Source organism: Hyaena hyaena, unplaced genomic scaffold, assembly GCF_003009895.1.
Source record: "Hyaena hyaena isolate Hyena2069 unplaced genomic scaffold, ASM300989v1 scaffold_116, whole genome shotgun sequence".
Lineage (NCBI taxonomy): Eukaryota > Metazoa > Chordata > Mammalia > Carnivora > Hyaenidae > Hyaena > Hyaena hyaena.
The window spans coordinates 2697278-2724898 of NW_024080748.1; the positions used below are offsets into that span (position 1 = coordinate 2697278).

Here is a 27621-nt window from a genome sequence, read left to right on the forward strand (position 1 = left end):
TGCCTGTGATCTGGGGGAACGAGGTGCTGGCATTGCTGGTTCTTGAGGAATCAGTGGAATCATCTTCTTAACCATTTGTCTGTGTCTCTGCCCAAGAATTTATAGGGCATATACATGATATTCTGTCTTGAAATTAAAAAAAAAAAAAAGACAGGGAGACTAGCCAAGCTCTGTGTCCCACGTTCCTTTGAATTTCCTATAATACAGCCAATGAGGCAGAAGGAGGCCCTGGGGTTCCGCTCTTCTCCCAAGGATATCAAACACAGTGTTGCTTCCACTGATATTTGGGGAGTAGTTTTGGAATGGCTTTGGAAGTGTTGCCATGTTGAGCAAAGATGAACTGGAGTGGAAAAGTCTGGAGAGGAGGGGTGCTTTCTTGGGTCCATTTACTTTTCCAGTCATTCATATAAAAATCACTCTTTCATTCACAGAACGAAATCTGCCTTTATAGTTTTCAAATGCCTAAGGAGTATTTTTGTGCCCAAAAAGAACATCTTCAAATTTATTAAGTTTTACTATTCAACTTTTTAATAATTTTTTAATGTTTTTTATTTATTTCTGAGAGAGCACAAGCAAGGGAGGGACAGAGAGAGGGGGAGACACAGAATATGAAGCAGGCTCCAGGCTCCAAGTTGTCAGCACAGAGCCCGATGCGGGGCTCGAACCCTCAAACCGTGAGATCATGACCTGAGCCCAAGTCGGACACTTAACCGACTGAGCCACCCAGATGCCCCACTATTCAATTTATTAAAGATTTAAGTTTTTTAAAATTTTTTGAGAGAGAGAGAGCACGAGCGGGGTAAGGGCAGAGAGAGAGAGGGAGACAGAGGATCTGAAACAGGCTCTGTGCTGATAGCAGAGTCTGATGTAGGGCTCAAACTTAGAAATATGACCTGAGAGATCATGACCTGAGCCAAAGCTGGATGCCTAGCCAACAGAGCCACCCAGGTGCCCCAAAAGCTTTTACTTTTAAGCCTATGTTTCTTACAGATCTCATCTATAAATCTATAAATTAAGATGATTTCCATTTGTTGTTTGATTACTACTTTATTGCTTTAGACTGAACAAATTGAATTTTAACAATTAGTACTGTTTGGAAACTTGGATAATTAAGCTTCCTTAAACATTTTTGATGGCATTCATCAGTTTAACATGCATGGTTTCCTCAAGCTCTTCAAATGTCTGACAGTGTGGACTTAACCAGCCTAACAGGCAAAATCTTTCTAAGCACGTAACTCTTGCAAATCAAATAAACTAAAGTTATATGTGTCATAAATAAGTTTTCCCAAGTGCTGTAACTCTTTTTACAGTCTCACTCCCAATCCTTAAACCTTTCATCTTAAAAATCTCAAATCAGAAATCAGTAGTCATTTAAACTTGAAACCACAAGACCCTTTTTCTTTATATTCTTTTAATTTTTTAAAGTGTTTGTTCATTTTTAAGAGAGAGTGTGTGTGTGAGTGGGGGAGGGGCAGAGAGGGAGGGAGACACAGAATCCGAAGCAGGTGCCAGGCTCTGAGCTGTCAGCACAGAGCCCAATGTAGGACTTGAACTCATGAACCTTGAGATCATGACCTGAACTGAAGTCAGGCGCTCCACCGACTAAGCCACCCAGGGGCTCTGTACACTTAAGCATTAATATTATGATTTACTTCATCATCTCCCTTCATCTTTTGAAACCTTTCGTCATCTCTAGCGGGCTCCAGGACCATCATACAGTTTCTCACAGTCAGATTTAAGAGCAGGATGTAGGGATGGTCACATCCTATTCCCGAGTGATTACACCGTAGTTCTTTCTGCTGTGTCATCTGGGTCCCTTGAGCCCCGTAGCTGAAATTTCGTTTCACCACACAGCAAACAGATCCTCTGTGTTTCTTTCACATTTCCGTTGAAATCTGTTTCTGTAGCCCCTTTCACCATCTCTCACCCGACCTGGGTCTGTGGACTTTCATACCCCTGGTGCAGGTTGTACACAATTTCCTTTGCCACTTGATTGGATGCAACTCCTCTTGTTAACTGCGTGAATGAATTCCGAACGCTTTCTGCGACTTTCCTGGCTGACTCTCAGCCACACGTCTGGAGTCCTTTGGCGAACACGTTGCAATTCCTCATTCAGCAGCACGAGTATACCAAGTGACACAAAACTGAGCAAACTCCTTTTGAGCTAAAGAATCTGTTAATCCTCACGTTCAGTCCCCCAGGGGTGCTTCTGTCTTCCCAGGGCCTCAGGTATGGCTCGTTACAGGCGCTCACACGACGTCATTCTTCTTGACGCAGCTGCCTTCTTGGGAGACTACTTTCCTTTTCATCTTGGAACTTGCCGACTCTGATCTTGGTGGCTCCTGACCACTTACACTCTGGGGGAAAGGACAAGTTCAGAGTAACCAATTTTATATCTAGATAGCGATGCCAGTATCCCCAACGATCCAGAAGTGAAGGAGGCATGGCTGGTTCTCTGGGTGCAGGAATAGTTGGTTTCCGGAAGAAAGAACGCTCTGGCTCCACTTGGGCTTCCCTTGGTGTCACTGCCCCTTGGTCCTTGTCACTGGTTTCCCCACCCCCACCTACCCTGGCTTCTCCCCATCTGGGCCGGCTCAGCCAGGGTAACCCCGTGATGCCCCAGGCACCAGCGTGAGAAAAATCGTGTGTACAGTCAGTGCCACACGCTCCTCTGGAATAACAGCTCGGTGTTGAAAGGCCACAAGGGAGGGTACAAGTTCAAAGCAGAATCTCTGGGGCTTGGATTCATGGGCGTCTGTTACTAACTTCCCTCCTTCCTCCCTGCCAGCCACACTCCCCTCCTCAATCCTCTTTCTTCTTCATGGGATTATAGGAAATCTCAGATATATTACATTGCTAACCCCAGAGAGCAGATGCAGTTTTTCTCCCCCGCAGTCGTGAGAGCAGATTTGGGCCCTTTTCCATTTGTTAGGTCATGCTTTCTGCCACAGAGCTTCAAATAGTGGCCAGCCTAGTGGTATCATCCACGAGTCAACCTTAGGGAAACTGAGGCACAGAAGTTGTGACTTTTCTAAGGATGAGCTGGGGGAGGGGGCTGGGCTCTGAATCCATAGGTGATGGCAACTTTTCATCAGAGCCCGTCCTGCCTCTCTGCACGTGAGTTCAGCCCAGAGGGGTTAATAAGCGTGTGCCTTGTGCCTGGAGGTGGAGGGGACATGAACTCACCCCGCAGGTGGAGGCAGGGAGTGCAGAGGCCTTTGGAGTGAGGCCTTCCAAGCCCCGGCTTCCTCCTGAGAAAGTGAGAGCCACGTCACGCTCTGACGCACGTTGGGAGTTGACGTAATGGAAAGCCATTTGGCATCACAGTAACGAGGTGTCTCTGGAGTCACAACGTCTGGATCCAGGTCCTGCTCATCCTTTTACTGGCTGTCTGGTCTCGTGCAACCTTGCCTTTCTTACCTTTCTAAGCCTCAGTTTCTCCACCTGTGCGATAGAAAACCAGTGATACCTAGCTTGTTCCACTAGATCAAGTAGATGAGGTTTCGTTTCCATTGGAAGCTTACTTTGTAGTGCACTCGACTTCTCACTCCCATGAGTTTGAATTCGCAAGTATTTACCAGGGACCCGCTGTACACCTGCCACCCTGCATCCAAACGGATGCAGCAGGCGTGGCTGGGAGGGAGGGTGGCATCGCAGTTATAGGGACTCGGGGAGGCCTTTCTGAGGAGCTAACACTCGAGACGAGAAGGAGGTAGGAGCAAGTGTCCAGGAAGAGGAAAAACAAACAGGGTCTCGAGCACAAGAACCCTGTTGGCCTAGAAGGAACAGAGCCTGTGTGACAGAGCCAGGGGGCGATGGAGATTGGTCCCGAGGCACGACTGGAGAGGGAGGCCAGATCAGCCGGTCCGGAGCACCAGAGTACGGAGTTTGGGCTTTAAGTGCCTCAAAGCCCCTGCTCAAGTGTTAGGCACTGGGTCAGGGTTAGGGTGGGTTCCCGTTTCAGAAAGATCGTCCTGGCTGCTGTGAGGAAAAGGGAGACGTGGGCATGGAGCCTGGCGGCCTCTTTGCAGTAACGCAGGCGGTGCTGAGCACAGCCGCGGGAGAGATGGAGGGCTGTGCGCAAAGGCATATATTTTGCAGGGAGAGGTCGCAGGACCAGGTGACGGGTTAAAAGTCTTGGTGGTGGTGGGAGCCGGTGGTGAGGAGGAGGAGGAAGAACAATTGCTTGGAGATTTGATTTGAGTGGTAGGTGTGGCCTCAGTGGATGTGTGGTTTGGGAAATGAACTCTATTTTAGAGGCATCGTGGGATGCTAGTAGAGTTAGAACCGCTAACAGAATTGACAGGTTTCTCCTGACTTCTGTGGCTTTCCTTCCCTGGGCATTTCACTTCCGGAGTGGAGTCCAGAGAATTGGGACGGCAGCCCATCTTTCCACACTCACGCCAGGGAGCATGCTGCACTTGACTCTCCCTGAACTGCTTCCAGCAAGAGTCCCCACCCCCACTGCTCTTCCCCCACCGCTAGGTCTGGGAAGTAACCATTGGCTTCTAAGATAAAGTTGAGGAGGGGGTAGGAGGTGGGCCGATTACCCACCTCTGCACCTCTGCTCTCCTGAGCGTTCTCCATTTGCGGGAAAGTCCGTTTCGGCCACTTCCCCCAGCTGCCCCTCCAGAACAGCAAGGACGCAGATGGTGCCCTTGAGATGAGTCCCATTGGGGCGAAAGAACCTTGTCTAGGGTTTTATGACACAGGGACCCTTCGGGGATGGTATGCACTGGTCCGCATGGTTGGCCTGCACCGATGCAGCATGAAGTTTTCGTGCTCAGGATGTGTTTGTCTCGGCAGCTGGGATGACAGCAGCTCCGTCAGCAGTGGGATCAGCGACACCATAGACAACCTCAGCACCGATGACATCAACACCAGCTCCTCCATCAGTTCCTACGCCAACACACCCGCCTCCTCTCGCAAAAACCTGGATGTGCAGGTAAGGAAGACCCCCTGCCGGCAGGGAGCCTCGGGCTCGTGGACCGTTTGGGGTGAGCGGAATCCGCAGGCCCACGAGGTGAGGCTGGTCTCCTGCTCACTGCCTGTGCTCTCCAGTCACTTAACTGCTGCCTCCGCCTGTAAGAGGAGGGGGGCCGGGTCCTGGACCTTAGTTTCAGAATCTTTTTTTTTTTTTTAAGAGGTTGCTGGACTCAGTCATGCTGAACCTGGAGTGTGTGTCCCTTCCGGGGCCCCGGGAGCCACCGCGGTCCAGGGCACATGCTGGCCTCTCCAGAGTGATGGGGTGGGGACAGACACAGACAGGCCTGGGCTGAAAGATCACCATGTCTTGACCAGAGGTTGGGAGCTGTCAGTCTGCAGGTCACACACTCCTGCTGATGGGTTTTCTTTGGTTTATGGTATCACTCTTCTTTGAAGCTAGACTCCATGTCAAATTTTTACAGTTGCATTATTTCACCTAAAAATGGGATTCTGGTGTCCCTTGAAAAATCAGAAGCTTTTGCTTTCTTGAACCTGCGTTCTCCACATGGTCCCCAGTCAGCAGGGGTGCACGTGTCCGCCCCCTTCAGACACATGTCCCCGTGTGCCACAGTTGACACTGGCCGGCTGTACCCATCCGCGTACCTGCCAGCCCCCAAGGTGGTTAGTTTCCAACCCCTATTTGGAAACTCTGAGATTGTATCTCTCGGATACTGTGCCGCCTTCTATTTCCTTCCAGCGTAGCTTTGTGTGGGCACCTTCACGTCCCTTCCCAGCGCTCCTTGCTCTCACGGGGGGCTGGTCTAGCAAGCCCGTTTTACTAGTGAAAAACTGAGGCGCCACCCTCATGACCAGCCTCCACGTTGGGACTGACCAGCACAAGGACTGGTCGGCTGTGGTAGCACTGGCATATGTGGACTGGGATCTTTCGTGGAGGGTCCCTCCCACCAGCGGGGGCCACGACCTCCAGTGAAGCCATGTGAAGGTGTGATTGGGACACCCTCCCGGAAGGCTCCGGGGGACGGCAGAGGTGCCCCTGCCTCCTTCCTAAACTCCCTTCCACACTCGCCTCCTTCCTCAGCTCTTTCTCTACAAGATAGGACCTGCTTGGGAAATTTCTGTGCTTTCAAAGGTATCTTTTTTTTTTTGGAGGACAGGGCTAAATAAAGAACGTGTCAGTGTGAGAGTTCCGTCCCACAGAAATGTGGACACTGCCTGCCTGCAGAAATATATTGAGTGTTAACTCTGGGATTGCCTGCGACTTCTTGAATTTGCACTTTTGCCAGAATTTCTAATTATTGTTGAGTGAGAGGTGACTTGTGGTGGTTGTTAAGGAAGAAAGAAACATTTGGGTAGGCACAGAGATGTTGGAGGTGCTGATAATATTCTAGATCTTGATCTCAGCGGTAGAGAAGTTATGTTAATTCTATAAATTTTTTTTAATCTTTATTTTTGAGAGAGAGAGACAAAGTGTGACCAGGGAAGGAACAGAGAGAGAAGGAGACACAGAATCCGAAGCAGGTTCCAGGCTCCGAGCTGTCAGCCTGACCCTGGGGCCCGAACTCATAAACCGTGAGATCATGACCCGAGCCGAAGTTGGACACAACCGACCGAGCCACCCAGGCGCCCCTATTTTATAAGATGCATTCAAGCTATATACATAAGATTGTGCATTTAGTATATGAATGTTATACTTCTATTTGAAAATGTGATTTAAAGATTTAAATCACTGTGTAAGAAGGATCACTGTTTGATCAGTGACTAGACACAAGTTAGAAATAGCCAGCCAGCCAGCCTGTGTCCCTGCCACCTACCCCGTGCCAACTGTCACCGTATCCACCTGTTTTCCTTTCTTCCTGGACACGTATTTTTTTTCCTGAGACTCTTTCTAATTTCAGAGTAACAATAACAACCAAGCTATTAGTCTCTCCTTAGATTCTGAAATGGGGAACCAAGAGGAGAGAGAGAGTGAGGGAGGCAGTAAGGGGTGGAGAAAAAGAGGTAAAAGGGGGAGGGAGGAAGAGATGAGTAAATCCGTAGGTTTCTCTTTTGTTTACTCTTGAGGCAGGAAGAGTCTTGCATTTTCAGATGTACGTTGAGCCAACCAAACCCTGTGTTCGAAGAATCCCCTTGTCCTTTGTTTCTCTCCCACAAAGCTAGAATGGGCATCTGTTTTCCACGTTGATACAGAGAAAGCATCTGGGATTTACAAATGATTCCCTATCTGATATACTCCTATTTGGTTAATGCCAGGACCTCCTCCTCTGCGGCCATCTCTTCGCTTTCATCTAGAAAATGTCACATCAGAAAAGGTTCAAGAATACTACACAAACATGTCTTTTGATCAGGTTCAGAAAGTTGATTCCAAGGGCTGCAAGGGGTTATATTCATTGATTTTGTTTGTTTGTTTGTTTATTTGGTTCTTTGTATAAAACTACCTGAGTTCAAAATATTGAAGGTAAAATTAAGCAAGTAGGTCTTGGAATAAAATAAACACAGACTCGCACCCATGGTTACTAGGATTTCTGCGGAGGTGTTTTCTCTGGCATCTCTTTGTTCCTGTCCAGGGAGCATCTCCAAATATTTCAATCAGTGTAAATTGCAGCCTCCCGCTCCTCCCCTCAGCCGCTCTAAGGCAAGCTAAGGGCCATTACTCCTCTGAGCAGCGGGAAGATGCACACTGCCATCATTCCCCAGGGCTCGTTCAGGTTCCCGTCGCAGACAGGCTTCTCCTGATCGAACGGGGAGCACTTGGTGTCCCAGGCAAGGCATGGAGAGGCAGGAAGAAGTGGCGGTTCGGTGCATCCTGCCAGAAAGCAGGTGGACCACTGGGTGCCTGGCCAGATTTTCGTATTGGAAAAGCTCCTGAGGAACGGCTCAAAGGAAGTGCATCCAAGAAACAGGAAGTTGTTCAGAAGCCTAAGGAGCAGCCTTGTTAGCAGAGCAGATAACAGAGGAGCTGTCCCTGGGAGATAAAAGTCCCCTTTGTCTGGGAGTGACTCTTCTCCTCAAGGATGTGGAGGAGCACTGAGGGTGCCCTTGGCGGGACACACATTCCCAGGAAACCAGCGCTCGGCCCCCGATCACTTCTCCTCCACCGGGCAGAGAATCTCCCTGCTTGAGGTCTGACAGCCTCTTGATGGCCATCTCCCATGAGCACTGGTGAGTGTGGTGGGGCACCAAACCAGCTGCGGTGTCCGGGAGAAGGTGAGGACTCTGAAGTCGGGGTCAGGCTCCCAGTTCTGTGGCATCTGCAGATGAGCTAATCAGCCTGTTCGAGCCTCTGCCTCCTGGTCTGTAGCATCGCAGTAATTAGCCTTCCCTTGAAGGATGAGTGTGGTAGTGGCGTGGAAATACTTACCTGCACATGCTCTCTCGGTGTCTAATTCTTGCTAGGTACTCAAGTTTCTTTCTTTTCCTTTTTATTTTTCTTCTTTCTTTCCTTTCATCCTTCTTCTCAGTTACCTGTCCCTCTCTGCCGTCTTCCTCCATTCATGTCAGTAACCATGAATTGATTACGTTCTTACCATATTTTGCATTCATCTTCTCTTGTGCAGCATTTTATTTTCAGGACGATGTGTTGGTGGCAGAGGGCTTTAACAAACACACCTCTCTCCCCCACACAGTCATCTCCCCCTTCATGTCCTCGGTCCTTTAGTATTTGCTCTTGGTCTGTGGAAGCTTTCATTCCAGGTGCCAAGGTACAGAGAGGCTTAGGCTTATGTCACACCGCCATTTGTTTTCACTTCCTGTGAAGCTTTTCATAAAATATGCAAGGAGGGAAAGATACTTCCCAGTGAGTTTAGTTTTTGCTCCTCTAGGAAATAAAGTCCTGAGTTCCGTGGCAAGGATTCCTGTCCTGTGTGGCCACGAGTGAGCCCAGACGTTCTCTGCATGTTGGACTGGATGTAGGGATAGGGTTTGGCGAGGAGGAGGGGCGCCCCTTCTGCTCACCTGCTAGGTGCTGCTGCTTGTGACTTTAGGTGGGTTACTTTCCTTCTTCACCCCTGTACCTTCATGGTCTGTAAAATATAGATAATGGCACAAGCTCAGAGGATTAGAGGAACTCAAGATATGTGCAGAGGGACGCGGTGCCTACCTAGCAAGAGAAATTGCTGGTGATAATGTGGATGTTGCTGGTGTCGTCTGTAATTACTATTACTGCACTTGAAACTGAAGCCAGAGCAGCAGGGACGTAGGCGTGAGGAGGGCAGTGTCCTGGCTTCTCGAGGCCCGTGGCCCAAAAGCCGGAAAGACAATTACGCCATTCACCCGAATGCGGGACAGAAATGGGAGGAATGGGAGGACTGGTAAAGACGGATAGCCAAGTGCTGGGGACGTTCAGAGGTGGGAGAGCTGCTGACCAGAGCTGTTGGAGTTCTTCCACACTTACTTCAGTGGGTCTGTGAGATTCCTGTCTGCTGCATCTCCATGTCATACACAGTAATAGCCCCAGAGGAGGTAAGCCACCCCCCCCAGGGTCACACGTGACAAAAGGACCAGCAGCACCCAGTAGTGAGCTCACGCCACCCCCATGTGTCCCCGCCTCTCCCCCTGCACATCAGGTCGCATGGCCCCCACCTCGCCCCTCCTTGCTTCACCGTCTCACTTTCCCCTCTGGTCCCTGAGCGAGCTGGACCCTCAGCGGTAATCCCTCCAGAATTTCAGGCCTCCTCCCCACCTATGTGTGGTTGCTTCCAGCAATAGGAAAATCTTTACGCAATTAGGTGCCATTTGAAATGAGATCAACTGATAAAGGCATCAAGAGCCAAGAGAAGAATGGGGCTCTTTGTAAACCCACCCCCCGACCCACCCACCGCCCCCTGCAGCTGGCCTGCCGCCCTTTGCTTCTCAGCTCTGGGAACGGAGAGGCTGAGACTCCTTCATCTTCATCCCTAGTGGTGCCCCTGTGTGGTCCGGCACCTAGCTAAGGAATTGTGCACTTAAAGCCACCAGGTCCCGGGATAGGTCCCCACTATGCAGCGTAGGGTTGAGAAGGCGACACGCCGTGGACCAAGGTGGGGCTCTGATGGCTGGATGATGGTTCTTTCTAAAGGGGAATTCAAACCACAGTCCTAGGTCAAGACCATGCGCGCGCTCTCTGCCTCTGGTTACATCAGAGTTCTGGGGGTCACACCCAAGGCTAGGCTGGAGTCGGGGAAGAGCCAGCCAGGCAGTATGGGAGGAGGATCTACCGGGTGGAGGTATCGTGTTAGGTGCCGTGAGGCATGCAGAAACGTCTCCTGTCCTTGGACTTCTCCCGGAAGGCAGTGTGGCATGTGGTTAAGATATGGACTCTGCATTTAAGACTCCCTAGAATCCTTGTATCTCCTCTTGTTCACTGTGTGGTCTTGGGCAGTTTTCTTTTCTACTCCATGCTTCAGTTTTCCTATGTAAAATTGAGAATACGAACTGCAACTTCCTCATAGATTTTTTTTTAGGCCAGTGCCTAGCACATAGTAAGTACTTACTAAACGTTAGTGGTTACAGCTACTACTATTAGCATCGCTACAATATGATTAGGGAAAATAAGGTATGGGAACATGAAAACAATAATATAGTAACCCAGAATGTGCTATGTGCTATGTGCTATGTGCTAAGTTTTCAGTATTTCCTCGAGTATATTGGAATGTGTCAGAATGTAGTTGAACATAAACTCCAGGAAATCAAGGGCCTGTACTTGTTCTTACTCATTGTAGTAATCCCAGTCCCCCTTCGTTTGCCTGGCATATAGTGGCACCCAGTAAGTATCTGTGGATTGAATGCTTCCAGAGCCAGTCTCTTTCCTGCCTCAGGGCCTTTGCATGTGTTCTTCCCACTGCTTTGCATATTCTTCTCTAAACTCTTCTCAGTAAGTTTCTTCTCACTCTTAAGGGTACTTCAAAAAGAGCGTACCTGACCGCCACCCCTCCACCTTCATCCTCATCATCTAAATTATATCAGTGTGCTTTGTGCTCCTATTCCTTGTCCTTTTTCACAGAAGATTCTTCCTAACTCACAATTACTCATTTATTTGTATTTATTTTTCCAACCTCTGCCTCTTTCCCTGAATTGCAGACCCCAGAAGGGCTGGGAATTAATCTTAACCCGCACATCCTCAGACCTTCCGTGGTGCCTGGCAAACAGCAGGCTTCGAGGATATTCCAGTTGAGTTAACAAACTGGAGTGTTTACGGCCTGTAGTAGTTGGGACTGCGAGCGGGTCTTTGGTCTCAGCTCATCTGTAAAACTGGGAGGTACTGTCATTACCATCCTTGACCAGAGAGTGGTCAGGGTCAGAGAACACACTGGGGAAGTGTGCAGTAGCTTGGAAAGTATGTGTCCCTTGGTCCCCTGGTTGAGCCCCTGCCCTGTGTTCTGGTGTGGGGACACTCTGTCTTGTGTCCCTTGCCACGGGTGAACGGGGAGCTTCCCACACCAGGGAGGGAGTGTTCTGTCCCCCTCCTGTTTCTGGTGCCTAGTACCCAGAGGGGACTCAGTATGTGTTTGAGGACTAGCCAGACAAGCGAAGGCACCCACAGGGTGGCCGTGATGGATGAGTGGATTTGTAAGGGGTGCGGGGTTGCGAGGTAGGGGTGTAGAGAGACCATGGGGTTGACAGGGAGGCGATTTAACCGGGGCTGCCTGTCTGCGGTTAGCTTTGTCCCATCAGCATCTGTCTGCAGAGGAAGGCGCGAGTACTACTCTTGGATGAAAGGCGTTAGGCTAGATTCTTGCCAGGTAATCATTCTGATTTCCTACCCTGCTGGCATCAACCACGGTTGGTATTTGAGTAAAGCACACACGGGACTTGTAACTCCGGGCGGCCACCCTAAAGTGTTGCTAAGTCCCATCCCCGTTCACCGCACTGTTTTCTCCCTCCTGGCCTCCCCTCCAACTGGCCCCCACCCCCTAGGGAGGCCCCCAAACCATTCTGGTTAGCTTTGTGCTTTTTCACTGCAGTGAATCATTAACATCACACTTCTGTCCCCTCCCGGGTTCCACGGCCAGCAGGTCAGGGCTCTTCCAAAGAAAGCTGGCTAATTATATCCCTTGTCTGAACACAATCCCACAAGAGGAGCAAAGCAGTGGCATATAAATGGAGCCGGGTGGGAGCGGGCACCTCTGGCCTTAGCACTGGCGGAGGGTGGGGGTGGGGGGTGGGGGGAGTGGCTTCTAGAATTTGGTTCCTCCCAGCGCCTCTCCCTCCCTGATCTGTGCAGATCTAGCAGCCAGCCTCGCTTGCTCGGGCTGCGTGTTGGACTGTGCCACTGTGCCGTATTCAAAGATTTTGCTGCCGGTGGAGTGCTAGGGAGACTGCAGAACAAAGGGGAACAGGCTGGGAGGCTGGGTGCTGGATTGGAGTTAGAGGCGCTTGGCGCTGGGTGGCTGAGTGTTGGCTGAATTCTCACCACCTCTCCATCTGCGCACAGTTCTCCGTGGGGCTCTGTCCCCCTCTATTCCCTGGCCCCTCCTACTCTCCCTCCGTACTCCCTTCTAGGACACAGTTATGTCCTAGACTTTCCTTGAACCAAAACAGGCTTTCTAGCTAGATAACCATACCGTAAAGGCCCAAGTATGTTCAAGTAGTTATCTCTCATCGTATTGGCATTCTTTCTCTGGGCTGAGGGGCTCCCGGCCTGGCACTCGGGAAGGACTAACTCAGAATCTCATCCACAGACCGACGCTGAGAAGCACTCCCAGGTGGAGAGGGGTTCCCTGTGGTCGGGCGATGATGTCAAGAAGTCAGACGGAGGGTCAGACAGCGGCATAAAGATGGAGCCAGGGTCTAAGTGGAGGCGGAATCCCTCGGATGTGTCTGACGAGTCTGATAAGAGCACGTCGGGCAAGAAGAATTCGGTCATCTCCCAGACGGGCTCGTGGCGACGAGGCATGACCGCTCAGGTGGGCATCACCATGCCCCGGACGAAGGCGGCTGCCCCGGCAGGCACGCTCAAGACCCCAGGAACTGGTGAGTAAGAGGCTGTGCTGTCTCACCTCTGCGCTTGACGGTCTGGAAACCAAACCCGCAGTCCCTCTAGCAAGAACTTGACCTTGTTTGTAAGTCCCTGTAAATGCTTGGGTCTTTCTTCTTAGAGTTTAGAGTCTGCTAATAACTAGCTTTCAGAAAGGTTCACACATCTCTGCCTTTTTCTAAGCGAAAATACGTAAGGCTGCCAGCCTCAAACTCCAAAGACGGTCCAGATGCTGAGGCCTATTGAACGGGTCTCCCAGGTGCTAGGGAAGAGCCAACACACCCCAGCGCAGGTTTTGCAAGGCCATGTGTTTACGAGTGCCTTCCTGTCCAGTTAATGTTGTCCGTGATTTAGGGATGTGCATAACCAAAGCTGGTGTTTTTGTAGGAAGGCAGAGGGTGCCTCCTGAAAATGTTAGGGATGGAAGAGGAGAGGTCAGGAAAAGGCAGACGTATCAACGATTGGCTGGCTTTGCTTTGTTCTGGGTGCGTTCAAACTGCTTTTGCACCTGAGTAACACCATCGACATCTCCTAGAAGGCTCCTGGTGACAGAAGTAGACTCGATTATCTTGATAAAAAATTCTTTGCTTTTGCCTCCCAGGGCTACTGCTTTCCCCAGAGAAAAGGTGATCCAGTCCTTTGGAGGAGGGGAGGATTCTAAACAAAAGGAGTCGTACAAGCCAGCTTCTCGGTTCACAAGCTAACTTTGCTGCGCTCTCTCTTAGGAAAAACAGATGATGCCAAGGTGTCTGAGAAAGGAAGGCTGTCTCCCAAAGCCTCCCAGGTGAAGCGCTCCCCATCGGACGCGGGCCGCAGCAGCGGTGACGAGTCCAAGAAGTCCCTCTCTGGCAGCTCCAGGGCACCCGCTGCCAATGCCAACAGCTTCGGGTTCAAGAAGCAGAGCGGCTCAGCCGCTGGCCTGGCCATGATCACAGCCAGTGGGGCTACTGTCACCAGCAGGTCGGCCACGCTGGGCAAGATCCCGAAGTCATCTGCGCTCGTCAGCCGGTCTGCCGGCCGGAAGACGAGCATGGATGGGGCTCAGAATCAGGACGACGGGTACCTGGCTCTCGGCTCGCGGACGAACTTGCAGTACCGGAGTTTGCCCAGGCCCAGTAAGTCCGCCAGCCGGAACGGGGCTGGGAACAGGTCTAGCACCAGCAGCATAGATTCCAACATCAGCAGCAAGTCTGCAGGCCTGCCGGTGCCCAAGCTGAGGGAGCCTTCCAAGACGGCCCTGGGCAGCTCTCTGCCAGGTCTGGTCAACCAGACGGATAAGGAGAAAGGCATCTCGTCTGACAACGAGAGCGTGGCTTCCTGCAACTCCGTGAAAGTGAACCCCACATCCCAGCCAATGTCCAGCGTGGCTCAGGCTGTTCTCCAGCCGGGGGCCAAGTACCCCGATGTGGCCTCTCCCACGCTCCGCAGGTAAGGAGGCAGACGGCACTGAGCAGAACTGGGGTACATTGAATGGCCTCCTGAATGAATAATTTATAGGGGTCTTCGTGAAAACAGCCTCTGGTTTGCTCCACTTCTGTTGGGTCAGATCCTGCCCACAGTTTTGTAGCCAGCTGATTGTATTTTCCCATTTGGGATGAAAAGCCTCTGTATCCATCATCCTGGGTTCGAATTCTGGGTCCACCTTAGGTAGCCACCGCGTATCCTTTCTTAACAGTTTGCTTTAGTCTTCTCATCTGTAAAATGGAACACCTACCTGAGAGCGCTTGTGAAGATTAACCTGTGTAGCCCTATCTGGCCCATGGGAAGTACGCAGCCAGAGGTGGCCACAGTTCGAGATGAGATCTTAATATAACCCCAGACCCGAGTGGGTATAGAGGGGAAGGCCGAGAGGGTTTTTACCCCCTTGTGTTACTAGTTCGGTGGCTGAAATTCTTCATCATTATGCCAGACTGTGATCTCGGCCAGATCTTTCTCTCAAATAGCCCACTATCCCCCACCTACTTTTTCTTATAGTGCATGCTTAATTATAAATTTGTCTCTGAAATTTTAGCTGCCTTTAAAAGAAAAAAAGAAAGAAAAGAAAACCCTTTAAAGCAGAAGTGTTTCTGAAAAAGAGAAATTAATCTCTTTTTTACCTCACAAAGACATTCTCATGCATTTCCATGCTAAATGGAAATTCTTATGTGAAAATATTGTTACTTTTTAAATGGGTCCTCTTAAATTTATACACATTCTACTTGTTTATTATTATCTCATTACCTTCCCAGGAAATGTCTTATCACAGGAAAGAGTAAAAGTCCCGAGGATAGAAAATTAAGTAGTGAAAAATAAAAATCACGTGCACATGTACGTATTTGGGGGTGAATAGGAATGTTTGAAAAGACTTCAGAAGAGGCCTGCCACGTGAGAGGTATAATGAAGGAGTTCACTGGTTTTTGTCTAGACTTGATTATTAGAATTTCAGTAATGATTAATTTGAGGGGGGAAGGTCCTCTTGGGCTACCCTTTGTTGTTTTAACATATTGCCTTGTAAATGAAAATTTTCTCTGCTTCTTGCCTCAAGTCGTATATGTAATATTCGCTCTTTGGTATTATAGATTTCCTTCAGTAACTACAAAGGTATTTTACTAGACCCTTAGGCTACTGCAGTAGAATACTGGAAAGCACATGCAGATTCTCAGGCTCTGCATCGACTAACTTTCAGCCAGTGCCTGTTAATTACATTTTTCCTAAATCATTAAGAGGCATTCTCCCTTCCCTCTTTGTGCCTTAGTATGGAGAGGAGAAAACTTAGATGAAGTGATAGCACTCTTCAAATGATTTGAAGGACTGACAGACAAAAAGTTGGGCTTCCTCTGCGTCGTTACACATAGGAGAATTAGGAGCAATAGCAACGAGTAAAAGCAAAGAAGATAGATCAGATTTTGGTTTTCTGATGGTTCGGAAGTGCTTGACAATGGAGTGTGTTACCCTTGAAGTAGTGAGGTTCCTGTTTCTGGAAGTATGTAAGCATTCTAAAGCCAAGATTCCTTGTACAAGAGGATATTTCGTTCTCTGATTGTCATCAGGCAAAGAGTGATTTCTAATCAGTCACCAGATATTGAAGTGAAGATTGATTTTGTGGCTGGATGTTTGTGTTTATAATAACTGCAATTTCTAAGAACTCTGGAGAGAACAGGGATCGGGCTCATACCACTGAGGAGGTGGGTGAAAGGCAACCTGCCTGTCATATGTGGTAGTTTCATCACTTTGCAAGGACGCACATTCTGCAAGGGTTTTGGCGGATGGAATTGCTTGCATTACTAGAGCACATACGTGCGCTTTGACTTGAAGGCCATTCTGCCATTCTTACTGGAGAGCCCTGTTGCCAAAGGGAGAGACGTATATGCCGTTTCCTGTTTTGTGACAACACATTTTTGGTCATGAGCAGGGCCGATGACATGGCATGACATTTCTGTCACAAAGACCCAATGTATCTGGTCTAACATCTCGTGACCCCAGCAAGTTTTCTCTCCGGGTAGGACGAGCCACCCATCTTTCAGATTGGGTGTTCACGTGAGCGTAAATCTGTGAAGGCCCCATCCAGATGCAGACTCGTGTTCTTTGTTTTGTTTTGTTTTTTGTTTTTGTTTTTTTATTTATTTTTGATATAGAGAGAGACAGAGCATGAGCAGGGGAGGGGCAGAGAGAGGAGACACAGAATCCAAAGCAGGCTTCAGGCTCCGAGTTATCAGCACAGAGCCCAGTACGGGGCTCGAACTCACGAACTGTGAGATCATGGCCTGAGCCGAAGTCGGATACGTAACCGACTGAGCCACCCAGGCCCTCCTAGACTCACATTCTTGATTGTTCATGTTGTCCTTAGACACCAAAGCAGCCAAGACCCTTGGAACTGAGCTGTCATAACTGAGCAGCTGTTTTGTGCCTGGGGTCTTGGATATAAAGATAATTGCGGTGGCTCTTTTCCGTCTAGAAGTTTCATGGACTGGGGCAATTTTCTAGTTACTCTGTTTATGGAAATACAGGGAAGTAAGATCTGGTGCCACCATGGCTAGGCCTATTGGAAGTTATCCCGCTTTGCCCTTGGGGTCTCAACTGCAGCTTAGAACTTGAAGCTGGAGCCTTGTGATATGCCGGTGGCCAGGCCCTCTGCGTGGTGGCCTTTCCCAGCGGGAGCACTGTTCACCGTTTCAGTGGCAGTGATTGCGCCCCCTCCCCAGGTTCTCAGCGCACCCGTACCTGGGCCCCACCAGATGTCAACAGCTCCACGCCTTTTGGCGCCGGGCGTCCGACCCACACAACCCTTTGTCTCTTCACAGACTCTTTGGCGGGAAGCCTACCAAGCAGGTGCCCATGGCCACAGCCGAAACCATGAAGAACTCGGTGGTGATCTCCAATCCTCACGCTGCCTCCACCCAGCAAGGTAACTTAGAGTCCCCCTCAGGCAGCGGCGCCCTGAGCAGCGGGAGCAGCAGCCCTCTCTACAGTAAGAACGTGGATAGCAACCAGTCTCCTCTAGCCTCCAGCCCCAGCTCTGCCCACTCGGGCCCCTCCAACAGCCTCACCTGGGGCACCAACGCCAGCAGCTCCTCGGCAGTCAGCAAGGACGGCCTGGGCTTCCAGTCCATCAGCAGCCTCCACACCAGCTGTGAGTCCATTGACGTCTCCCTGGGCAGCGGAGGGGGCCTGAGTCACAATTCCTCCACGGGCCTCATCGCCCCTTCTAAGGACGACTCCCTGACCCCCTTCGTCAGAACCAACAGTGTGAAGACCACGCTGTCGGAAAGGTGAGCACCGTGCCCTCGTGACTCTCAGAAGGACCCCCCACTTCCGAGGGTCCAGGGATTATGTTAGGAGCCCCGGAGGTTAATCCCCCTTTGCCTGGGAGACGGCACTCTTTCTAACCTCTGCCGTCTTTCCATGGGGAAGCCAGTTGGGGATGGAATTAAGCTTGCCTCTGCTTCCTGTTATCTTTTCCCGTGTGACTCTTCTCAGTGCTTGGAGGTGGTGGAAGTCTCTTGGGGGCAGATCTAATGCTTCCGTTTGAAACGGCATTTCCGCCTTTGGGGTTCTTCCTTTTTATTCTGTCTGCTCATCAGCTGCTTGCTTCCGCTCCCCCTTGCAGTTGTGCAGGCAGAGTAGGTGGCCGGCCGGCCGTGGCGTGGGTGGCAGGAAACTCCGGGTGGCTGGGTAGATTTGGTGGTACTCACGGCAGACGCCCTCCTACCGAAGGGTTGCCAGCCGAGGGACGGGACATCAAGAGACTAAAAGCCTCCTCAGAGCTCTGAGTTCCGCCGCAGCATATGACATGTGTCTAGTTTCTCCATGTAGGCAAGAACGCCGGATCAGCGTCGGGAATGAGGAAAATGTTCTGATCGTTGTGTGTAACGACACCCCCCCCCCTTCTTCCCATCTAATGTTCCTTCTCTTATTTTCTACCTGCCTGGACTTCTAGCCCTCTCTCTTCCCCTGCTGCTAGCCCTAAGTTCTGCAGAAGTACTCTGCCCAGGAAACAGGACAGGTAATGACATTGTAGGCCGGGACCGCACCGCGCCTCCGGGTTCCCCTGCCCATCTGTGTCCAGCCAGATATCTCGTGTGAGGCTGTTGGCCTGGGGCTTCCGCTTGTGTTCGTGGCTCTGGTGTTCTCTGTAACCCCAGACATGCCAGTGAGGGTCTGTTCCGCTGTCCACTAAAGCCTTGGAAGCTGTGGGGTCGGGCTGGCCCCCCTCCCTCCCCAGCTTGGGACCGGGGCGGCAGAAGCTCTCACTTGCATCTCGGCCTTCCCGTGGCATGTTCCCGCTTCCCGGCTCCCCACCCTTTCTCCCTCATCTCTCCCCTTTCCCTCCCAGCCCAGAACCGACTACCACCCACCGTGCGTGCGACTGGACCCTCACCTTTGTCTCCCCCATCCTGCTCCCCACACAGCTGGCCCTTTTCCCTTTAAGAGTCCTTTGCTGCAGTTTGGCTGTTGCGTCTTGCAGGCTGTTGTGTTCTGTGTGCCCATTTCCTGGAACGATAATGAAAAAGAATCCATGGAGTGTTGAGGTTTTACAAACTAAGAGGCTTGTTTGCCCCTGGCCGCCCTGTGGGTGGGCCTCAGAGATGGATACTGACCTTCAATTTGTGGGGGAGTCACAGCCTGGCCAAGCATAATAACCAGATGTTGTTTCATGCTAGGGGAAAAAAAAAATTAATGAAAATCCTCTTCACCTCATCAACAGCAGAAACTTTGTTTTTGTCAGACTCAACCGACCAAGCTTTTAAACGCTTGTTCTTTGGAAATCCAAATGCCTTGACTTTATCTGCCAGCAAGTTGTAACCCGCTCCAGCTCGGGCCCAGGGCTCAGCTCCTAGCTACGACAAACTAACAGGGACCTGGAATTCGCTCTGTTACAGATGAATTCCAAATATGCAGGCTGCTGGCCTCTCGAAAGCCTCTGACAAGTCCCTTCTCTCACTTGAAATCACTGTCAGTGATTTGGGGAGGGTGGGCCAGGGTTAGGGGTGCAGGAAACCTAGCCTCTGTCTCCCTGAGAAGCAGCGGTGGTGGTACAAAGGTGGGTGACCGGACCGCAGGAGGTGTGGGCTCTGCTTTGACGTGGGGCGGCCCCCAGGTTGTGTTCCGAGCCAGTGGCAAAGGAGGAAGACTTGGAGTTGAGTGGATGCCTCAGGCCTCCTGGTGACGTGGGGTCAGGTACGGACTGAGGTCGGCCAGCCCCAGGACGAGGAGCCTCTCGTTCCCCGCGGCTGTGTTGCATGTGCAGGTGGATAAGGGAACCTCCCTGGTGACGCGAGAGTCTCTCGCTGCAGGTCTTCGGCCCCTCCTTCCCCTGCCTGCTTTCCCTGCGCTTCTCTGAAGTTCTCATTTTTGTTTTAACTCTCCTACAGTGACCCGCACCTTGATAGGAACACTTTGCCTAAAAAAGGACTCAGGTATCTGCGTTTCCTCCTTGCATCCATGCCGTCCGGTGTGACTTTGGGGCTTTGGCTGTGTGACTCTCGTGGCTGGTGGGTGTTCGGGCTGGGCCAGGGTCCCCGCTTTGGCCGCTGCAGCAGGGCCTTCTGAATGATGTCTGCCCTAGCACCCTCTCATCCTCCTCTCACAATTAATTAGATTTTTTTTTTTTTTTTTTTTAAATTAAAAAAAAAATATAATTTTTAAGGCTTACTGTGATAAAACCCATCTCATGAAGGACACCCCTGGGCAAGCCCAGAGAGTAGCTACTGCTCCTTCTGGGGCCAGTGGGTTTGGTCAAGGAGCTCTTCACCACGATTGTTGTGTTCACTGCTGTCTTCCAAAAGAAAAGACATGACTTACAGCATGTTGGTTTGTTAGCCAGGACAAGGGCCAAGGAGATCACTGTTGCCCTCGGATTTGAAAGCATTTAACTTTCCAGCCCGTAGAAAATCACCCAAGACAGATGCTTTGCACTTCCTAAATATTCTCATCGAAAACCGTGTCCGTTTTCAGTGCCTAACACGAAAGACAGGGCCGTGATTGGCTTTGGTGTCAAGAAAGAAAAGACCTCCAGGAAGGAATGTCCTTCCGTTCCTTCTAAGTCCTGGCTCGCTTGTGGGCGCGCCTCCTGGTTAACCAAGATGCTGTAAGTCCCCATCGCTCACGCCATCTCTGTCACCGTGCCGACCAGAAGGACTCTGATTCTGACGCCCGTCCCATGGTCTTGTGGTCGCAGCTGTCACTTCTGCTCCTTAAACATCTCGTTCTTTGTAGCATTGGCTGCATCCTGCACTCAGCATTAAGTGCTTTCGCAAAAAAAAAAAAAAAAAAGGAACTTGGAATGAAATGTTTCATTGCTGTCATGTATGTCTGTAGTTAATAACCTGCAGCTCTTAAGGCTGAAAGGATTTTGAACAGTAATGTGAGGTAGGTATCAATGCTGCCTTTCAGTAGGAGCTCGAGGAAAGCCAGTTCTGAGAATCTAAGAATAAAAGTATTGAAAATTTCCCAATGGACGTCCTCTGGGAGGAAGTTCAACACTTCGGCCATGCTGGGGGCGGGGGGTGGGAGAGCTGGCAAGGCCATTTGTACTTAACCATTTTCTTCATGCCCTTGAAGGCTGCTTGTCAGCACCCATGCTAATACTTCCATCATGGCCACTCGTCGTAGGAGTTTGACATTGATGCCCCACTACTGCCCTAAGAGGAAGCTAACCCCTCTAAATATTAATATTTTGAAATGATATATATGTGTCTATATTTCGGCAGCAGATCTATGCCATCAAAATGATGCAGCTCTGGGGTTTTTACATTGTTGTTTTTTTTTAATTTCAGAATAGGGCTGTGTGCTAGGCTGTCTTCATGCAGTCGATGTGACCTAGAAAGTTGCATGTCCATCAACCATGGCCAAAATGTTTAAGGGAGACACTTTTTTTGGTCCCCTCCCACTGTGCCTCCTCCTTCTAGCTCCCTCCCTCCCTATAGTTCATGTCCAGTGCCAAAACACCAATAACTCTTTCTCTTGAGTCAGGAGAGCCCCTCCACTGACCTAACCAGTAGTTGCCCCATGGTAACCAGTATCGAAGTCCAAAGGCACCCTGGCTACTGTGCATTTCAGATATTTGATGCTGCCTAACAGGCATAATGAGAAAAGCATGGATTTTAGAATCAGACATAAAATGGATTGAAATCTCAACATGTGGTTCAAGGCAGGCCCTCCCCTTCACTGAATGTAAAATGGGAATAACAGCATCTGCATTGCTGGATGGGTTGAGGCATGGACGAGATAATGTCTGTGAAGGCCCCCAGCACATTGGGGACATTCCGTACTTTGTGACCAGATACATTTGCTAATAAAGGAGGAGGTGGGCCCGTGACGTCTGGAGAACCCAATGATTTGGGGTTCCTTTTACGGAGACTTATTGACTGATGATCGATTGCAGCAAGCACCGTAAGCATCGGTGTCCTCACACCTTCCATTCCCGTCTCTGGTTTCTGATACACTGGGCTTCATGGCCACTAACCTGCATTCTAGAATACAGATGCCATGAGCAATCTAATTAAAACGTCCTTGAAGCTCTGGCAGTGGCTCATTTTGTTGCTCTAGTCCTGTCAAGGTAGGGGCTTTGAAATGACACTATCATGAATCAACATGCTACAGATACGCCCAGGGACGGCTCCTTTGAGCATTTACCGGTCTTTCTTTCTTTATGTATTCCCTCCACACTGGAAGGAATTAGTTTTCCCCAAAGGCAGCCAAGTTAGCAAAAAAGGTTTGGAGAAACTTCATAAGTTTCAGGATGTGGAGTGATGTGGTTTTTTTTTTTTTTAACATCATCTTTGGATCTGTATTTCTTTTTTGTGTATTTATCATCAGCTTCACAGAGTTCATTTCCGTAAGCGTAGTTCGTAGTTAATCCAGCCTAATTTCTGCCTGTCCAGGTATACGCCCACCTCCCAGCTTCGCACACAAGAAGACGCAAAAGAATGGTTGCGGTCCCACTCTGCAGGAGGCCTCCAGGACACGGCTGCCAGCTCCCCTTTCTCCTCTGGCTCCAGTGTCACTTCACCCTCCGGAACAAGATTCAACTTCTCCCAGCTTGGTGAGTACCCTCTGATCATCACCTGCATTGGTCAGTTCCACGGAGCAGAGGTTAAGGTTCTATTTTGAAAGAGGCAGGTGGTCACATCTTTCTCCATATCTGATCAGCCCTCAGCAATGTGGCTCGATAATAGGAGACTGATAGCAAAAGAAAGAGAAAAAATAGAAGAGATTTGGATACTCTCGTCTGTAGTTTATTTACATGTTTGATGGCAGTAGGGTAACCGCAAAGAGCAAACTGTCCCATGTTTGAGAAGAAAGTATTATTCCGTTTCTAAGACCTCTGAAGGGGCAGGCTGATGTCTGAAGAAGTAGTAGTATATCCCACGTTTCGTCATCTGCATTGCTTTGTTAAGCTGGAAAATAAAGATCAGGTTTTGAGAGAACAACTATTCTTGTAAATGCCAACTACTGACATAATGCTTTGACTGGCACAGTGGGGAAAGGAAAAGAATTTGTAACACAGTCCCTGCTGACATGTTAATGGATTCTTTTTTAGAGGAACAAACACACCCACACAGACTCATAAATAGGGTAAAAGAGAACAATCCAAAGCTTTATGAGAAACCATGTAATAAAAACCGAATATGCTCAGGTAGTGAGGATTAGAAAAGAAGATCAGTCCTGGTTTGAATCCCTGGGAAGGGGTTAAGAATCACTTGCTCAGTTGGTTAAGTATCCAGCTCTTGATTTCAGCTCAGGTTATGATCTCACAGTTCAGGGATCGAGCCCTGTGTCAGGCTCTGCGCTGATAGCATGGAGCCTGCTTCGGATTCACCCTCTCTCCCTCTCTATCCTCCCTTCCCCCACCCAAAATAAATCAGTAAACATTTTTTAAAAAATGACTGGGAAGGATGGGAGCTGAGCCTTCAAAGACTGATAGAGGGGAATCATCTTGCTCAGTCTCATCTCCTTCTGCAAAGGGCAACCTTTTCTGAATATTGTGAATAATAAACACTGAATCTTTTTTTAAATATTTATTTATTTTGGGGAGAGTCCAAGTGGAGGAGGGCCAGAGACGGTTTTGGGGAGGGGGGGGTAGATGGGGGGGACAGAGGATGCAAAGCAGGCTCTGCATTAACAGGCTGAGAGCCGTGAGTCCTGTTTGGGGCTTGAACTCCCGAACTACGAGATCATGACCTGAGCCAAAGTCAGATGCTCAACTGACTGAGCCAGCCAGGCACCCCAAAACACAGAATCTTTAAATGATAAGTGCAGCTTGTCAATCAAATAAGGCTGACTTTTCATTTCTAATTAACTGAATGGATACCTTGGAAATACTATACTGAAATGGATGGAGTTTTTAATTTTAATTTATTTTAATGTTTGTTCATTTTTGAGAGGGAGAGGGACAGAGTGTGAGTGGGGGAGGAGCAGAGAGAGAGGGAGACACAGGATCCGAAGCAGACTCCAGGATCTGAGCTGCCAGTGCAGAGCCTGATGCAGGGCTCAAACCCACGAACCGGGAGATCATGACCTGAGCCGAAGTTGGACACCCAACTGACGGAGCCACCCAGGCGCTCCTGGGATTTTAATTTTAAAAGCCCGTTGGGGCCAAGGTGGATGTACCCTTTTGCACTGGAGCTCTTTAGGCACCCTTACCCAGTGGGTCCCATCAGAGTCAGTATGAGCTGTGTTCAGATTGTTCCTTCTCGGAGTAGCTCTTTGAGGCAAAAGTTTCTTGTCATGCACAAATGCTTCCCGTTTGATCAAAAGCCTGGTTGGACTATTTTGGGCTTTGGCTTTAGAGGGAGTTGTTCAGATGAGCCTAGGGAGTAATTAGCTCATGCCTGGAAGGTGACACTAGCTTGTCCGAACATGCCAAGTTGGAAAGCTGAAGCCCAGAGCCTTGCTTTGGAACTGACCCACCTTTCCTCCCTTATTTTTAGCTCTCGGTTTATTATTCAAATGCTGGTGTGACTGCCTTCTAGAAAACAGATGAGGGAGGGAAGTTGGCATGGACAGATATGGAGGATACTAATCAGTCCCCTCATCGTCCCCATCCAGGATTTGAACAGACATGAACTTCCAACCTTTCGGTTCCCTTCCTTCTATTCCAGCGAGTCCCACCACTGTTACCCAGATGAGCTTGTCCAACCCAACCATGCTGAGGACCCACAGCCTCTCCAATGCTGATGGGCAGTATGACCCATACACCGACAGCCGGTTCCGGAATAGCTCCATGTCCCTGGATGAGAAGAGCAGAACCATGAGCCGCTCAGGTTCATTCCGGGATGGGTTTGAAGAAGGTAAGCAAGGAGGTTTACCATCTGAGGTTATGTGATGTGGTTAATTGGCCCTCCATATGGAGTTCATGACGGGAAAGCCCACCTCTAAGGATTTCCAGCCAGTTCTCTCACTCACTCTGGGGTTGGGGCTGGGGAGCTCTGAATAGCAGGGTCTGGCTCTTTATTGACCTCGCAGGACTTCAGGGAAGAGGCTGCTGAAGAAACATGAGTGAACTTGGAGCTGACCAAGTTCCATTCTAGGCTTCCCCCTCTTGGACATGGGCCACAGCTTCTTGGCATGTGCCTCCATCTTGAGGTTCAGCTGCTGGCTCACCATCTTGGCAGAGTGAGTTTCTGGAGAGTTAGTTCATTTCCCTGTGCTGACGTACCCTTGTGGCTCTGGGGCCCTGTGGGCAGCACCAGAAGTTTCTATGTCCCAAACCCGTTTATTAAGTTTATTGAGTTAAACCCTTGCCCTTTAGGTACGCCCTTTTTCTTCTTTGCTCACAAACTGTGAATACTTTGGGTTGGACCTTTATGTTTTGTTCATTTTAATGAGAATTTTGGGGAGAAAATAGCTGTGGGCATCTTTGCCAGCTGTCTTCCTAACTCGGTTCATCTCTCTTCCCCTTTGTTCTTTCACTCAAGGTGTGAACTAGGGAAGCAGGCAGTCAAAATGCTATGGAGGGACATCAGCCCCACCCCGAATAGCTGAGAATGATAGGACATTAGAATCAGTACTCATTTGACTAGTGGTTAAAAATATGGTGGTCTGAATCTAGCTCCCCTACCTACGTATATGATCTTGGATGGGTTGCTTCGTGTCTCTGTACCTCCATTTTTTTTGGTTTGTATTTCTACTGACAAAATGAGAGTGGTAATAGAACCGAGCTCATAGAATTATGAGAATTCAATAACATATACAAATGTTAACCCAATACGTTATTATATGTCCTAGCCTGTAGAGTCAGCATCAGCAGGGATGTCCTGGAAGCTGGGAGTCCCCAGCTAGGGGACAGGGACTCCCAGAGCGGTTGAAGCCCAGGCTAAGGCCATAGCCCTAGTTGTGCTTTTTTTTTTTGGCCAGCAGTCATGGAAGAGAATGTGGGAAGGGAAGAAGTCCTAGGTGCTTCCTTCTACTCCCAGCCCCTGTAAGAGTGGGGAAATATATGCCCAGCATCCTTCTGGGAGGAGAAAACAAACAAACTTGTCTTAAGAAATCCCTGAATAAATCAAGAGGGAAAGAAACACAGAATAAAAGCTCCTGCTTTTGCCCAGTGTACTTGTTTGCAAACATTGGAAAGAGTTTTAGTTACAGGGCAGTTGCTCCCTGGTTCATCTTCCTGGAGACTTCAGTGTCCCTTCACCCTGATTCAGGTGTCACTTGCGTCCAGTGACATGCAGAGAGCAACAGGGAGCAAGTCTGTAAATCCCTCTTCGGGAGCCTGCTGGGACAGAGGATTAAGGATGGGTGGAGCCTAAGTTACCAAAGAGTGTTTTCGCTGGATTGAAGAGCTAGAAATGCGTGCTCTAACCACTCAGGGCGGTAATAATAGTGGATATATTGACCCTAAGGTGAAGTAGTAGGCAGTTTGTCGTGAACTCTTTTCTAGTCGATGTGCTAGCCAAAGCGTGGCCTCAGAGCCCCCGCTCTCCCAGCAACGACTCACATAGGGAATGTGTCCTGTGCTCTATCCATCTTCCCTGCCATGTATGTATACCTGAGTGAACCGTGTTCAGAACTGAAACTTGTCCAAACAAGCAGATGTCACCTCATAAAGATCCAGAATCATTACAGTATCATCATCAGAGAGCTTTTATTTATTCTTCCTGGAATCAAGCTGTCAGGCAGCACACCCGTGGAATATCTAGGATGTCAAAGTGACATTGATAAAAAATGCTCACCCACAAGCGATGTCTAGACTTTTGTAAACCCTACTGATTCATGGTGACGTGGAACTGAAGGGCAGGGGTAAAAATCAGACCTGAGGTGTAGCAGGTAGGGACTGCTGTTGATATACTATGAACACATAGCAGTTTCACCTTTTGGCAAATTTTGCATCAAATTGATTTTCTTCCAGGGATATTCCACCACGAAAACACAATAGAGCTTGTGCAGTTGGGTGTTTTCAATTCCACTGGGTAAAGGCTGCATGTATGTATGTATGTATGTATGTATGTATGTATGTATTTATCTATTTAATTTTTAAATCCCAGTGTTGTGGAAACAGTAGGGGGAAATTTTTACATCTCATATTTGGACCAAATAGAACCTCCTTAGAACCTAACCTCAGTTAGGTATATCATCATATGCCAGAAAAGCAGGGCAGAGACTTAAGAATTAGCACAAGTACTTAGGTGAGGTTTTTGTGAGATTTAATTAGCACTTTCCATTTTGAAGGAAGTGGGAATCATAAATATGTAGATGAGGTACAGGCATGGCCCAGATGCAACCTTTCAAAGTTATTTCAGGTAAATTAATTTCCATCAGATGCATTATGCAATTTTAGAGTCAACTTTAATAGCGTACATTTAGGGAGATGCTTGAGGCATTTTTTTAAATGGATGTCTTTGGAGGAAAAACATCCAGGGACTTTACCAATCATCCCTAATTGCTAGTGCAATCTAAATCGGTTCTTATGGAATCCATAGGAACAGAACAGCTTATTAATAATTTTTTTTTTTTTTTTTTTTGCAACTCACTCATGTTTCCAACCCCTGAGTTATATTTGTGATTTAAATCCTGGCATGTCTATTGTTAGCCATGAGAGCTTGAAAGGGACTTGGCCCTGCTCAGCCCATTCCCTGTTTGCTTAAAGGTAGAAAATAATTGTACCTGCTTCAGAGGATTGAAGGGAAGATTAGGTGAGATAAATCCCGGAAAGCATTTAATGCAAAATGACTTTGAAAGAGGGTTATAGCAAGTATTCAACCCATGGTGGCTATTATTATAATTGTCATGTTTTGTTTTGT

At 49.1% G+C, this 27621-nt stretch overlaps 1 protein-coding gene across 5 annotated transcripts in view; it reads left to right on the forward strand.

Moving 5' to 3' along the window:
• Nucleotides 1-27621, forward strand: part of NAV2 (neuron navigator 2) — a 399681-nt gene that overhangs the window by 316127 nt on the left and 55933 nt on the right. For 2 of the 5 annotated variants that reach the window (XM_039236776.1, XM_039236778.1), the window contains exons 12-19: nucleotides 4807-4945; nucleotides 12603-12894; nucleotides 13624-14326; nucleotides 17179-17646; nucleotides 18315-18380; nucleotides 19750-19794; nucleotides 22261-22421; nucleotides 24481-24669. In XM_039236776.1, coding sequence (XP_039092707.1) covers nucleotides 4807-4945; nucleotides 12603-12894; nucleotides 13624-14326; nucleotides 17179-17646; nucleotides 18315-18380; nucleotides 19750-19794; nucleotides 22261-22421; nucleotides 24481-24669 — 2063 coding nt within the window. The remainder of the gene's footprint in view (nucleotides 1-4806; nucleotides 4946-12602; nucleotides 12895-13623; nucleotides 14327-17178; nucleotides 17647-18314; nucleotides 18381-19749; nucleotides 19795-22260; nucleotides 22422-24480; nucleotides 24670-27621) is intronic. The other 3 variants (XM_039236779.1, XM_039236780.1, XM_039236781.1) reach the window with 2 other exon arrangements.